Source organism: Platalea leucorodia, assembly GCF_965183815.1.
Source record: "Platalea leucorodia genome assembly, chromosome: 2".
Classification (NCBI taxonomy): domain Eukaryota; kingdom Metazoa; phylum Chordata; class Aves; order Pelecaniformes; family Threskiornithidae; genus Platalea; species Platalea leucorodia.
This window is the reverse complement of record NC_138824.1, coordinates 102,290,962-102,306,168: the sequence shown is the minus strand read 5'-3', so window position 1 is coordinate 102,306,168 and position 15,207 is coordinate 102,290,962. Positions and strand designations below refer to the sequence as shown.

Sequence of the window (15,207 nt, the reverse complement as noted above, 5' to 3'; positions counted from 1 at the left end):
CAGAGGCTTGCTAACGAAACAGGCGTTTCACTCCTCAGCAGAAGGAGTTCCCAGGTAAAGACTCTTGAGGCCAAGAACGAACTACAGACACGGCTCTGTCTTTACCTCTCCAACTTTTGCCCAGCATCCCCGTGGCTCTCCACCAGGATGCCAACGGCATGTGCCACGCACATCGCGGGAGCTGGGAGACAGCTGAAGACTGCAGAATGCACGTTTCTGAAGCCCGCAGTTTTGGACATTATACACACATTATAACAAATCACCAGCACATTACGCTGGACTTGCAATTGCTGTCATCAAGGGGCTCTGTTTCATTTCACTGGTTAAAAACCCCAAAAGGTTCATTCAGCTCTGTGTAAGATTCAGGACACTGCACCTGATATTTTGCACCTCACCAGAGATCTTGTGTTTTGTATTTTCAGGCTGGCAAACAGCTGTCTCCACACAGAGGAATATTTTTGCCCGAAGAGACCATCCCAGGAAGCGAACGCAAGACTGGAACTAAAATCTGTGCTGCCCCGCTTAGCCTTCCCACTGGTGTTTACCTAGCTTCGGGCCTGCGAGGACAAGAGGGCAAAGCAAGAGGGAGGTGGAAATCATTAAATTGGTCACACCAAGTAGAAAGCACGTAGCAAAGAAAAGAAAGCATGTTTCCTCCAAGACAGAGAGATGGGAGAAGTCGTGGGAATAGCAATTCTTGGCATTTTGCAAACACAACAGATCTTAGTCCATAGAGACAACAAACTGAATAAACAGGGGGCTCTGTCCCTTTGATTTAAGATTGCTTAATGGAAAGCAGGGAGAAAGTCGCGTAAAGGCCACTGGCTGAGGAAGGGAACTAAGCAGGCGCTAGCGACTCTGCGGCACTGTGCAAGTGCTTTGATGGGGAGGCGGTAAGTAGTAGCACAGCTTCCACCAGGATCTGGGATCCCTGCTGCTGCTGAAGATGACGGAGGAGCAACACCGTTTCTTACGCCGGCAGTGCTACCCTATCGGTTTTAAATGCCCAGGGTTTACGAAAAGAGGTTCAGCAGACAGTAGTGGAGGGCAAGAGGAGGGAAAGGTGGAATGCCCTATACCAAAGAGATGTGCCACAGAATAAGAAACCAGAGATGGACCGAATGGTGCCGTTGTTACCAACAGGAACACAGCGAGGCCCAGCAAGCAGGCCACGTGCCATGACAGCTACAACAGCCCTAATAGCATTCGAGCATAATGAAGTGGAATTATCACAGCCCCATCAAATTCAAAGAGCAATTTAACTGATGAACCAAGTGGGTAAAATATTAGTGAAAGTATTAGTAACCCACTTAAATACGTTTTCTTTTCACATGAACGCTGGGTTTCACGCAAAGCAAGCCAGCGGGGAATAAAACTGTAATGCAAGCTACATCAAGCTAACATATTTGATGCTGTAGCTTTTGCATACTCACGTGACACTTGTACCCCTGTATGTCTGCTATAGCCACATTTGTTAAAAAATTCTTGCTAGATTTAGAAGATACAGAGAAAATACCCTTTTGCTTTAGAAAAAATGTCTACCTTCAGCTAGCAAGGACCAGGCAAAAAGTTTTGGGGCAGGTTCCAAGTGTCTTTGCCCCCTTGTTGAACACATTTGGTACTGGCCTCTGCTAGCAAGAGACCCCTGGATGGGATAAGCCTTGCTCAACCCTCCAGCTAGTGACCGGACACGTTCAGAGCACTTGCAATAACGATGCACTTACCAAACTTCCCACCAACAGCACTGTTACAGACACTATTAAAATGGCTTGGTGAATCACTTTCTCCTGCTTGACTGACAGCAGTGATTCATGGGCACATTAGGCACATGGGACTGATTTAGTAGGAAAACTCTTACTTCCCTAATATAAATAGTTCCTTATGTGGATAATACTTCTTTCTAAATTAACCATTAGATTGAAAATACTCATTAGTAAAAGGCGACTGAGTGGGTTTTTTCCTTGGAAGGGGCTCCCTCCAAGAGAACACAAATCCGCTGTTCCCTGTCCTGTTTAGCAACAGAGCAATAAAGTGATCACATTCAGCAACATCCTGAAATTGCACATAACCTGTCCGGTTGCTAGTTAGGCAAGCACCACGGAATACATTTAAAATAGATAGGTAAGCAGCCTGATGGTTTGCATGCTTTTATGTGCCTGGTGTCTCTTTGAAGCTCCTATGTAGAAAAAGATTGGCCTGATAAGTGTTTTTCCTTTCTTTTCAGTACTGACTCTACCATCATTTGATGGTCAAGGTGGTCTGTTAAGGTACGACTTGCTCCAAATCAAAATTAAACCCTTTCTCCAGGGTAACTTTAACACCTGGTAGTGAATGCATCGGAAGACTTATTTTTCTTGAAATGAGTCAAAACATTCAAAGAAGCAAAGATAAATCATAAATTGCAATTGAAACCTGAGTGGGAGAAATGGTTTTAAACCTGCAATGGAGCAACACAAAAGCAACCCCACAGCTCATTCTGTCTGGAAGGAATACAGTTTTGAAGACTGTTACAAACATACTGAATCATGTCCACATAACTCACTGTAAAGTCAGAGGGATTATAATAATGACATGAAGGAGATCTGCCACCACAGCAACGAACAAAGCCCCTCAACCAGATGTTGGGAGTTGATATGAAAGGTTTTGAAGATACCTACAGGCCTGCATACAACAGGACAGTACGATATGAGAACTAGCCAGGACGCACTGGATTGACAGCAGGTTTTGGAGAACTAAACTGACAGCCACAAACCACCATGGGCCAGCTGCAGTTTTCTGTTGGATCGGTTGGGTCTTGTTTACGCCTCCTAGGAGGGCTCCCAAGTCCAGTGAGGTACAGCTACAAGCCAACTGCAATTTGTATGTGGATACCAGACTGAGATGCTGGGTTTGTTACCTTTGGGAATTCAAAAAGATCGGATACCAATATGTACAAGCAGCTTTGGTTCCTACTTCTGTGCACTCACTGCACTGGTGCAAGTTCTTCAGACATCTGAAGGAGTCGAAATCAAAAAAAACCCAAACCTTTATATGTGTTATTAAAGCTACTCGGAGTGGCTTAACAAGCAAGTAGGTTTTGCCCATGGTTCTCTGACATCAAATTTACTCTCAACAAAAAAAGTACTAGTCCAGACTTCTAGATATTTCTCCAAGCAGTAACCTTCACCCTCATTATAAAAGGATGAATCACAGTCACAGGTTTCTGGGCAATAATCCCTGGGAAAGTCTTAAGGCATGGATTTCAGTGGATTTTGGTTCCAGAATGCCTTTGTGAACTTGTCTTGGTGAATGCTGTACAGTGTAATTTGGCACCTTGGAAAAACAGACAAGGTACTGGGTGCCAGGCATCCAGAAGATGCATGAATAGGGGAAGGAGATGTGCACCCACTTTGCTCCTGTGGGACAGGCAGGTAGCAAACATCAATGTACCATGCATCCATCAACCCTGTTTCCTTTGCAGGCAACTCTGACTGATATTTATGGCTGCTACCTCAGTATCACACATGGCTCCTTCACTCCATGTTAAACCATCACATTAGCTTGGTGGTGCCTCTAGCACAGGGGTTGGGAACATTTTTGATTCACTGACTCCCCAGACATTTTCCAGCTAATATTTGGGCCCTTCCAGAAAGATCGTCTCTGTAGACTACCATGCTTCCCCAAGGAGCCCGGTTTTCTTGGCTGACTTAGATGCCTTAAAGGAAAATTATGGACCCACAGGGACTCCTGCGGCAGTCACGAAGTACAGCCCTGAAGGACTTGTCAGCTGTGAGATAGAAAACATTGAAAATGAAACTGTCCCCCATAAAGCTGCAGGGAAATACACGGGACAGCTTTACCCTTCTCTCCAAGGTACTGTGCGGAGCTCTTCACTGACTCAGGACGGTTCTGGCATCAGTCTGCAATCTGTTCATATTCAGAAAGCTAGTTGTGCATCCCTAAAAGCTAAAGTATTGGGTAAAGGGAAGGGGGAAGATGTTTTGATTTTGCGTTTTAATAATATGAGAGAAATCCAAGCCTGTGAGAGAATGCACAAAGGACAACAGGGCCCTTAGCAGGAAACAGCACGAAGCACCACCACGGGACCCGAGCACACCTGCTTTTCCATGGTTTTAGCACTAACTTTTGAGGGGTGCTAAAGGATATAATACCACGAACAAGAATCAGCCCATAATCCAGTAAAGCCTCTTGTAGTGTGGTCCCTGCACACAGCTTCCGACACCAGCACAGATCTGGGGTGGACGCCTGCTTTCCATCCCCAGCAGTGGGAGGAAGTCTCAGTTCTTGAGCGCTGCAGTGTTTAATCCCTCTGTTCCCAAATGACATGCTGAGGACCCCCCAAAACTTACCTTGCGTTCATCCCAGTGGACCACCCAGATGAAGAAAGTTTCTAGAGGGATTGAGCTAACCATAAACTAACGCAAGCAGCCTAACTGTGCTCGAGTTAAACAAATGGCAACATGCCTAACCAAAATCCTCAAAGTAAAATACAGGGTTAGGTTACTTTTTGTTCGCTTGGTGCCAAGAGGCAGCAATTCTTCTTCAGAAATGTAACAGAGGGGGTAGAAGTGGGACAGGGAGAAAGCTGCTAGAACAGCAGCTTGAAATCAAAACATATCATCTGGGAGGTGTTCACCTGAACAATCACCTAACTTACGGGAGCAGGGAAATGTCTGCCATCTGGGATGAGGACTAGTCACAGGATCACATGCTGAAGCTCTCTGAAAAGAGACGTTTCAATGGAGCACTTCACTGGAAAGGATCACTCCTGCAAATTGCATCCATCTAAGTAAACACAGCCCAGCAAACAAGCAGCTGGGGCAACCTGTCTGTGATTTTTAAGTGGAAAGTACTTGAAACCAAAAACATGCAGTGTATATAGCTTTACAGAGAATACAATTATTGCCAATAGTACAAGCACTTCAGATGTATAAATGACAAAGTCCTACTGTTTAAAAAAAACACGCCTGAATGGAGCTAGATCAGATATCAGGACTGCTAATTTGCTTTCCATTGGCTTCAGACCAAGAGCAAAGAAAGAAAAACAAATTAAGATCTTCGAAAGAGTACCAAAATATTTGCCAGCAAAGACCAAAACACTCATTTGCACGTGCTCCTTACCCTGACAATATTGGGGCAGAGTTGTGTGCTCTGAAGGGAGTGACTACTATTTGCTTTAAAATATCCTGAATAGGCAATACCTCATCTAATCTCATCCACCAAGGGCAGCCTGGTGACAGAGCAGGGAAGACCTCTGAGTTTGTGCCTGAAGCCCTCTGTTCAAGCTTTCCTTGAGGCTCACGCTGAATCGGCTTCCAGATAGCCAGGCTATAAACAGCTCATTTGGTCTAGACATCAAACGGGTCTGGTCATTCAGACCCACTGTGAACTGCCACACTGGCTGCTGCCTCTCCCAGCACCGGCAGCCAGCAGGACCCAAGATGTGGATTCACAAGCAGTTTACACTGGTGCAAGCTTGGGCTGCTACCAAAACCAGTGGTTACCCCTTCCCCACCAAGCCCATTTCCACCCCTTCCTTTAACTTGGTCCCCTGTAGCTGAAAACAGAGATGTTTGGTTAGAAAAGAGTTGTTTGCTTGGAGGCTCAGCAAAGTAACCGGCTGACCGGTGCTCTCCAGTGGGATTCAGCCCCTTGAGTCACCCAAGCCAAACCATCCGACTCGAGGATCTCCAGCTGTTGGAGATTCGGAGCACGGCTCAGGCTATATCCGAGACCTTGGGAACGACCTCCACCTGAAGGGCACTACGGGGCTGCGCAAACAGGGCCTCAAATCAGTGAGATGCACACTACAGCAGAAAACCAATAATATCTTACTTTTAGGCGCTTACTAAACTATGTGTCATTAATTATAATTTAATGATACACAACTTTGTCTTTATTTCTTTCCTCGATTCCTCTGGAGTCAAACGACTAAGATTAAAGGTCAGGGTCAATCTGATTAAGAATCATATTTAGGTTGAAAATAGCTATGTTTTCCAGACTGCTGACTGAGATGTACAGAATTACTTTAATAGGAGCAGAGCTTCAGCTGCTGAAGATACTCTGCCTGGAAAAGCAATGACCGAGGAGGGCTATGAGAGCAGGCTGTAAGGTCACAAGTGTTATGCAGAGAGTGAACAGGATGCAGTGGAAGCCAGAAGGAGAAAATTATTTCAGAAAAGAGAATTCATGGGGGACAAGTCAACCCAACACTCTTGGATGCATTCCTCACACAGGAAGACTCAAATCGCTAATTTTCTGGGATTGGGAAGAATGCTCTAAAGGAAAGTTCACCCCGTACTCAATCCGTTTCTTTTCCTGAGCACTTGGTACTTGGGGAAGAAGGTACTGGGCTGGATGGTGCTTTCAAGTGACTGACCCAGTGTGGTCCTTTTACATTTTGAGGTTATATCCTCGATGCCACAAAAGCATTTGTGAAAAAGTTTTACACAACTTAAAAACAAGTATCAGCTCTCTGGAGTTTAGCCATCCTACAGAACGTAATGAAACACTATAACCTGTTATATAAAATTCCTGAGATGGTAAAAAAATAATATCGACTGGAAAGATATTCTATTTTTAGACTAGTTTCTGTGTACATCCTGATCTAATTCCCATAAAAATCTTGGTTTCATCCCCTGCCTATTCTGCAAAATTTTTTTATATAGGATTTTTTTTTAAGGCTTGAGATCCCAAATTCCTTCAGGCTACCTACAGAGGCCTAAAAATAGTAATAAACTTGAAAATCAGACAAAGGGGGATTTAACACGCCAAGGACATAGTCTGGGGCTGGCGCTGAAGAAGGTGCAGTTTCCAAGTCAATCAAGCGGGAAATTTGTTCACCCTCCCCCTGCTCAGCTTCACAACCAACACTGGACTGAAGACACTGTAAAAAAATTTTGCTTTCCCTGCAGAGTTGAGGGACATCTTCTTGCTGCTCCTTCTCAAAAGTTACGTAAAAAACCTGGACTGCACCATTGTAATGCTCACGTTGGAATTGAGCTTTCCGGAAGAAATCACAGACTGGGCCATAAAGCTCAGAGAGGAATGAGTCACCCTTCTCGTACATGAGTGGCCGACCATGCGGAAACGCTTTGGCCATTGTGTGTCCTTGGATTTTAATGAACACAGGAGTCACACCTTGCTCTAAATACTGCTCGTAAAACACCATCGCTCCCCCAGAAAAGACAGTCCAACCGTAGCTTCACACCTCCTAGGGACTACTCCTAGTGCCTTTTCTACAAAGCAAATACCAGCACTGGAAGCTCATGGAGGTCTCCAGCTTTGGTGGCCACTGCCATCACCATCTTGACCATCATGAAAACCAGAGGGGAAGGAGCAGGACCTGCAGGGCCGGAGCCACCTTCACATGGGGCTGGCTCATGCCGGTCCAGTGCAGACACCGATGAACAGACACACCGCTGGCACCACAGCCTGGCAAGCAGATTTTGCTGCATGACCAGAATATCTTCTGTATGTGCAGGATGTCTTCATCTGACTACCCTTCTTAGTGGAGTTTGAAACGGCTGTATCCCCCCATTTGATGGTCTAAAGAAAAGAGCAGTCAGAAATTATCCACAGAGGAGGAACGTGGAATAAGGAGGTGGCAAGATGGGCTTGGAAGTGGCACAAAAAACATATCTCAAGGTTTCCATTCCCTAATTCCCCTCCTGACACTTCAATTAGGGCTTCTAACAGCAGGGGAGAGTGTGGTTACATTTGTCTCTGAACATCCAGCCGGAGGAGGAGGAAGGAGTCTCCCACAGGCAGATGTTTAGCTGCAAGCAGGACGCAACAGGGCCATTTCACAAAATCTGGATCCCAACAAGCAGGTTGTAGGATTCTGGGGATCTCACAACCCACAGCCAGAACAAGCTGTATCCAACCGGAGCTTGTCTCCCTTCAAGCAAAAATGGGTGAAAATGTCAGCCAATTAAGCTTTTTCCACCTACATCACGTCAGCTCCAAAAGCCAAACAGGATCCCAGCAGAGCTCTCTGGGAAGTCTCGCTTCAGCAGATCTGAACGCTTAATGTTAAAATGTTACAAAAAACAGAACCGCTGCGTGGGTGCCCCAAAGCCAATCGCTTGTGCTTATTGAATATAATTGTATCTCCAGTATTAAAAAGCTCTCCTTCTCAATTAGTGGAAAGTGACTCCCACAGTTCAATTTAAGGTTTAAATTTAGAAGGGAGAGATTTTCTTTTTTTTTTCTTCTTTAATGTAAACCACATACTTGTAAAGAACCCATGGATAAGGCACTGTAACAAAACACGTACAGCTGTGATCCTGGCATCTCTTTTCTGTGATACATTCAAGGATGTGTTTTCCCAGTAGCAGTGGTCAGCACACCACAAAAATTACAGCTACTGACAACTTCTAATAAATTTAGCCTGTATAGAAAATACGATGATGTACATATAGCTGAACATGTGTGTAACAGCAGCTGGATTCAGCAATCAAACACAAGGGCACAAGCCCATTGCCGTGGTCGCAGACTTACCCTGCGCTTGGCCTCTCCTCCTCTCAGGGACCTCTTTGGGAACTAGACTCGTCAAAAGCTACCTACAAGTGGCCATCAGGACCTTTCAGTACTTCCAGCACCAGGACAGATGAGACTAAAAAAAATCATGCAAATATCCCAGCTACAACTTTCCAAAACCTAATAAAAATGCACTGGCAAATACAAAACCAAATTCTTGTGAGGATGGGCAACAGTTATCTGGGCAGAAATCTCTCTCCTGGCTATGAGGCTCAATTAGACGACTTTGAACACGGGAGCTACCTCTGCACTGTTAAATAACACAGGCACAGTGACAGGTCACTGGCCTGGAGATCAAGAGGGAAAACTGTGTCCAATGCCATATTACACTTGGCCCTGGGTCACCTTTGTGTGGTGCCCCTGTGGCCCTAAGACATAACTATTATTTTGTGGGATCAGGACGGGGGGAGGCAGTTCAAAAGGCTGGAAAAAAACATGAAAGTTTTGCCTCAGTCCACTAAACTGTTTTTATGTCATGAAATGTTTTACAGCATGAGGATACATATGGCAGGCTCTGGGGCAATGCTCAAGGTGGTCATCAAGAGTGTGAAGCCCATTGAGAAAGTGTTGAAAGACTGGGAAGGGCAGAGGGCAACAGAATTACCCAAACTGTGACAAAGTACCAGCTGAGACAGGGCAACACAGTGCCAAGGAGCACATTAAGAGCAAAGCAGTAAGGCCATCAGCCCTACGTCTCAGCTTCCACCACCTCAGGTAGGGTAACCATCACGCTCGACTTCACACCAGGGGTGTTGAGTAAAGATGTGCAAAGTGCTGAGATATTGTCAGACAGGGGACCTGGTACGGAGACAGGTTGGTAGTTTCCCTCCTCTCACCCCATCCAAAGCCACCTAATCAGGTTCACCAAGGAACTAGTCCTTTTACTTTGTGTGCAAATTTGGACTTCCTTTTCGCTCTATCAAACACATAATGATAGTCATTTCCCTAAGCTGGCTAAAGGTAGGCTTGGGCCAACATGACTTCATTGCTGACAGGTATCTTGTGCTTACTGTATGCTGCTAGGATTAAAGACTTGGGAGGAATTTTGACCTTTCCAAAGCTTTAATTTTGTTGAATTTATACATGGTAATAATCACTGCTGAGACTCCTTGTAGCCACGTCTCCAAGCTCCCGAGATACATCTAGTGAAACCAGCCCCACAAAGTGATTTCCCTGGGCATAGCTGAGGCTTCGCAAAATGCTACGCAAATTCATTACTTTCACCAAGTGCCTCAGAGGAATCTTCTTAATGCCAAGATAGGCACCAAGAAGAAAAACAAATGCTTCGCTGTTCACCAGCGACACTGTTCTCTTTTTCTTAAATACACTTGAAAGAGGGCTGGAGGCAGCAGTTGCACCTAACAATCTTCATGAAAGCTGTTACGTTCAAGGCTGCCAAATAACATCCTTTTTTTTGCTTGTTGTTGTTGTTCTCTTGCTTTTTATCCTGCACTGCCTTGATGGAGCACCAAAGGGTTTTTGCACTCGCACCATAAAAATACCTCCAAAAATAAAGAGCTGATTTTGAAGTACAAAGCTGCTGTTGTGGGACGCTGCAGCATCTGTTTTAGCATGTCATTTTTATATTTAGAAGCAGCGTATCTCCACAGATCAAGCACAGCCAGTAAGTCACTCAGCAACCCCTTTCCATCAGCTCTCACAAGTCAGTGCCAGCCGACGGAGGGGGACACGCTCCTCTCGCCTTCCAACAGCCCTCCGCACCTCTGCAGCCCTGCACCTCCTCTGCGGCACGCTGCAACCTGCCTGACTCACCCTGCCCAGCCTGGTATCTCTAACGCTGACGTCCTGCCAACAGCTCAGCCCGGCAGCAGGACGCAAGCCTGCCGGCCTCCGACCTTGATGCAACGTGCCGCTTTTTTCTTTTTCTGGGTCACGCGGCGCGGTGTGTGTACACTGCATGGCATATGTAGGAGAAACCACGTAATAAAATCAGGGGAACTGCTGAAGCATACAATCTGGCGCACAGCTCTGACCTGCGCCGTCAAGCTGTTCTGTCTGTGTCCCCCAGCCATGTTTCTGAGCCAGTGCCCACAGCTAGAAAATAGTGCATGTAAAAAACGCCACAGCCAGCCTTTTCCATTAGGCGACCGGACCACTGCTCTGAGAAGGTCCAGCAAGCCAGCCGAATGAACTTACATGTCTGCAATGTGTATGGCACACGCGGCTTGTACAGGTGGGCAGGATTTGTAGCTCCTTCTTTCCCCCTCTGAGAGTAGTCTGCCACCTACTATAAGCAGAATTGCTGTTTGCAGCGCAAGGCGGTGCTGTGTAACTTCATCAGGCAGAACACGGCCAAGAAAAGCAGGGCAAAACATAATAAAGACCCAACGGCAGCCGTCAAAGAAAAGGTCATAGGACTGGTGTTTGGAGCGCGGGAGGGGCACCAGACAGAAAAGCTCATCTTGGCTCTGTGCTATCTGTTAAAAGGATGAAAGATGAAGGGTATGACATCCTCCCTGGCTAGGAGAAGCAGCGTCTTCTCCATACAGCTACATCCCCCAATCATTTTTCAGTTTACAGTGGGTGAGCACCGCAGTTTGCAGGACTGGCAGTCTCCTGTGAGGGGATAGCACTGTTTCCGGGTGATGTTCTGCACAAATGTGAACTAATTAGAAGAGTGAAATTTCACCCCAGTGAGTGTTTACGATGGAGGAGAGAGGAAATACTCGCAGGTTTCTCCTTTGCTTCCAGCCACCAGAGCCAAGGAGGGCGGACGGGGCAGGGAGGGCAGAGAGGGGAGACACAACCAATGCACACGAGCTCCCCAAGTGGAGTGATCGGTTTTGGCAGCTACCCTGGGAGAAAAGGCACCATCAGCACTGTGAAACATGCAGGAAAATCTTTAGCTGGCAAATGCATGTTTATCTTTTCCAGAGGCAGTGAAGAATGGAAAAGGCCCAAACAGAGTTGCAGATAAGGAAGGGAGCAGAGATGGGATCAAGCCAGCTCCGGAGACCAGTTAGTTCAGGTCTCTCCTGCATACAGCCCTCTTCTTGGAAAGGGGATGTTGAAGGAAAACAAAGCCTGGAAGAACCTGGAATATCTTTATCTACAGACACAGCTTAGCAAATGCCACACGCTTCCGTTTTACATAGAAGAAAACTGCCTTACCTGAGTAGTTTTTGCCCTTCTGCCTTGCATGCTGTTACTATGGCTAATTTGTGGGTTGGTGGCACCTTCGGAAAGGCAGTGGGATTTCCTACAGGGTAGCGTATTGTAATTACTGTAGGAAGGCGCATCCTCGGCGGTAACCGATGCCATCTTATGGCTCCCGATGTCAGGGATGTCAGACACTAAATTCCGGCAGTACCCTCCAAAGGCATTCCGCGGGCCACCGTTGACAGTAGCGCTTGAGGTTTTGGGGGAATACAAGTCGCTCATAGAGTTGGCGCGCTGGCAGGCGACCAGCGGCTGGGGGCTACCACTGGCCTCCGTCCCCCGGGTGGCCTCAGCATCCTTCTCCTCAGCCAAGCCCAGGATTTCCTCGTTGCTGGTTAAATGTTCCTGGCTGAGGTCGGAAAGCGAAAACTCCAAGCTGTCCTCACGCCAGATGTCAGCCGATTTGGAGCGCTTCTTCTTGAAGCTAGCTGTCTCCATGAAGTTCGTCCCGTTGGCCGCGTATCGATGTGACCTCCCGTCGCCCTCTGCCAGGAACGGCGGCTCATCCCCGTAGAGCCTGCTCTCCTCAGAGTCAGGCATGCTCTGGACAGAGGCGGCGGTGAGGACGGTGCTGCTGTCCACGCTGGGGGTGACGGAGGAGTCGGTGTGGTAAGAAACGGGCCGCAGGCCCATGTCCACGCGGTCCACCCAGATGGGGCTTCCAAAGTCCTCTAGGTTGGCCTCCTGGGCGAAGGGCTCCAGGCCGTTCTCCGCCAGGGACTGGGGGATGCTGGGGGTGCTGCTGGAGCGGGTGCTCACTTCTGAGTTGCGGTGGATGATTTTTCCGGAAGAAGCGTGCCGCGTCCGGCGAGAGGCTTTATTGGAGAGGCGAAGCGAGCGGGAAGTGTGCTTGCGGCCCAGGCTGGCGTGCTTGTCTCCATAGAAGGCGTGCTCCACGCTCTGGCTCTCCGCGTTTCCCATGGCGTCACAGTCTGCAAGGGGAGACAGCGAGGACCGTTAAAGGCGGCAACCAAACACGCAGGCAAGAAGACACACAGATGCCCCAGTACACCCAAAAGAGCTTTTTTTTAAATGAACCTGTCCCGAAACCTACACCACAGCTTCCCCTGGGTCTCACAGAATGTGCTTTAACAGTGGCAACTAATCCCACAGAATTAATTAAGGGAGCCAGCGACTGTACCAGCAAACTTATAAATATAACTCAGTTAAATCGGCATGCAGGAAAATGCCAGGCCATAGCTACGCTGGTGTGCACAAAGAGTGTAGAAGAGGGGATGGTTGAACGTTGAACCTTGGTCTGAACTGGAGCCAGTTTACCACCAAAGTGCACCGGCAATCGCAGCTCTGCACACATTCACTTAACTCCTAATATCAGTCAATCCTTCACAATTCCAGCCAACACTACAACCTCAAAAAATCAACAGCTATTGTTTATCTGCATGTAACAAGATACCAAAAAGTAGATGGATATACACATTTGCAAATCTGAGATTTCAATTTTTTTTGTGCTAGGAACTGCGAATTGAAGCACCAAATAGCAAAGTACAAACACAACTGTTTGGCAGCGAGCTAATGATAGGTTTGATTTCTGGAACAAAAAAACAGTGCAACATTAAGCAGGTACAGAGAGCCCCACACAAGAAAGCCATATTATGAAAAATAAATTAGCATGAGTGACTCAGACTATACAAAAATAACCTTTCCTTCCTACTCACTCTGAGGCAGATAGCTAGATCTAAGTGCTTTGATCTAGCAAAGAGAAAACTGAGCTGGAATGCAGGGACTGGGTTTCCGTCCCCATCTCCGTACCTAGCCTCTTGCATTATTCAGTTGCGCACGTCCTACCGTGAAACAGGTTTCCCATCCAGAAGATGGGAGTGATGATCTGGATTCAGCCTTGGAAAACACTTTGAGGTCTGTGATCTCACTCAACAAATGTCAGAAATATTTTATCAGTAGTATTGGCTCTTTCTGGCCAAAGACCAAGAAGAAGAAAAGTAAATGTTAAGGTACATGGCCATTCAAAATTAAATAGGAGATCCTGAGTTACACACAAGACAATTATATCTAGATAAACAGTCCATAAATCTTGAAGAGAAATTCCAAGACAAAACTTCCTCGTTTTGAGGTATTTCTATTAGTCTTGGTTGAAAAAAAAAAAAAAAAGCTGCCCTGACAGTAAAATAATCTGGAGTTTTTCATTTCTTGGGGCTATTTCCTCTCCTTTAACAGGATGCACCAATGGGTATGGAGCCAGATGCTGGCAGAATAAATGTGATCGCGTATTTTCCCTCGTTATCTAAATATACGCTATTGCTGCTGCACAGAACTGAATTAGCCCTACATAAATTACACAGAAAGTGAGGAATTGATTGTGCTAAATGCAGGCCCAGCAGTTCTGCCGTAGGCTGCCCTGGGCACATACGGTGGAGCTGAACTTCTGCAGTCATGTTTCTGACCACAGTCAGAGGACTGTGCTTCTCTGCTCTTCTACCCCGTGTCTGAGGCTAAAGATCTGTTCAGTGCTGGAGCAACAGGCACCTCCATAAATATCTGGACATTTCTGTATCTCAAACAAATATAATCGCATGTCAAGTAAACTATACCAGGAAATACCCTACGTCTACTGAAATTAATGGCTGAACTCCCATTGACTGTCATGAGACTTGGTTATCATGCATCATTTAGAAAAACAAATGCGCTGAACAGAGGGCAGGTTTTAATCTAAAAAAAAAATGACAGCATTATAAATCCCTAGACAGGGTTTATTATTCCTTAAAAGCTACAGCCCTTTGATCTGGACCGTACTGAAAAACAAATGTCAGCTAGCTTTTGCTTCTAAAACATTTTATAGCACAAAAACTGCATTTTGTCTTCCACACTGATGTCTAAAACCAGACCTCAACACTCCCCATCTTGCAAAAGAAACCCTCTTGGGGTAATGCTTTTAGCTGCTTTGATCTGAGATTCTTGCTAACCACACTTTCATTCCACAGGATTTCCACTGGCTGCAAAGCCCATCAGAGTATGCAACCGTTTATCCCCAGTCTCCAGCCATGCAGCCGTCACTTCAGTACCTATCTAAGGATTAAGAACAGTTTTAAAAGTCCTCTTGAAACCCTGAACGATTGAAGAATGGCTCTTTACCTTCAGAAACAGAGCTGCCGAAGGGCAGGAGCGTCCCCCGCACACCCCACAGCGAGGCACACTTGCTGATGGAAACGCCGGGCAGCGTAGCTACAGAAAGCAGCCCTGTGCCACCATCTCGATGTAGTCTCCATGCACACCAGGCAAAATTTCACCCAGCCAAAAAGTAACAGAACCACAAATGACTTGGCAAGGAAAGGAGCAGCAGCTCAGGCTGCGTCCCGTGAGGAAATAACGCTGCTAGAAACACTCTCATGGAAGGAGGAAAGTCTTTCCTCCACAGACAGTGGCAGGAATGTTTACTGAGTGATTTCACACAATGAGAAGTATCTGCTAGATACTGACAAGAAGCGTCAGACTTCAAAGTAAAGACTTGTC

General features: G+C 46.5%; 1 protein-coding gene across 8 annotated transcripts in view; it reads right to left on the bottom strand.

Moving 5' to 3' along the window:
- The window catches only part of TIAM1 (TIAM Rac1 associated GEF 1), a 118,734-nt gene that overhangs the window by 71,483 nt on the left and 32,044 nt on the right, over positions 1–15,207 (bottom strand). For all 8 annotated transcript variants that reach the window (XR_014227421.1, XM_082304076.1, XM_082304071.1 and 5 more), the window contains exon 2: positions 11,674–12,653. Coding sequence is in view for 7 of the 8 variants with exons in the window: in XM_082304076.1 (XP_082160202.1) it covers positions 11,674–12,653 (980 nt within the window). In the remaining variant the exon portion in view is untranslated. The remainder of the gene's footprint in view (positions 1–11,673; positions 12,654–15,207) is intronic.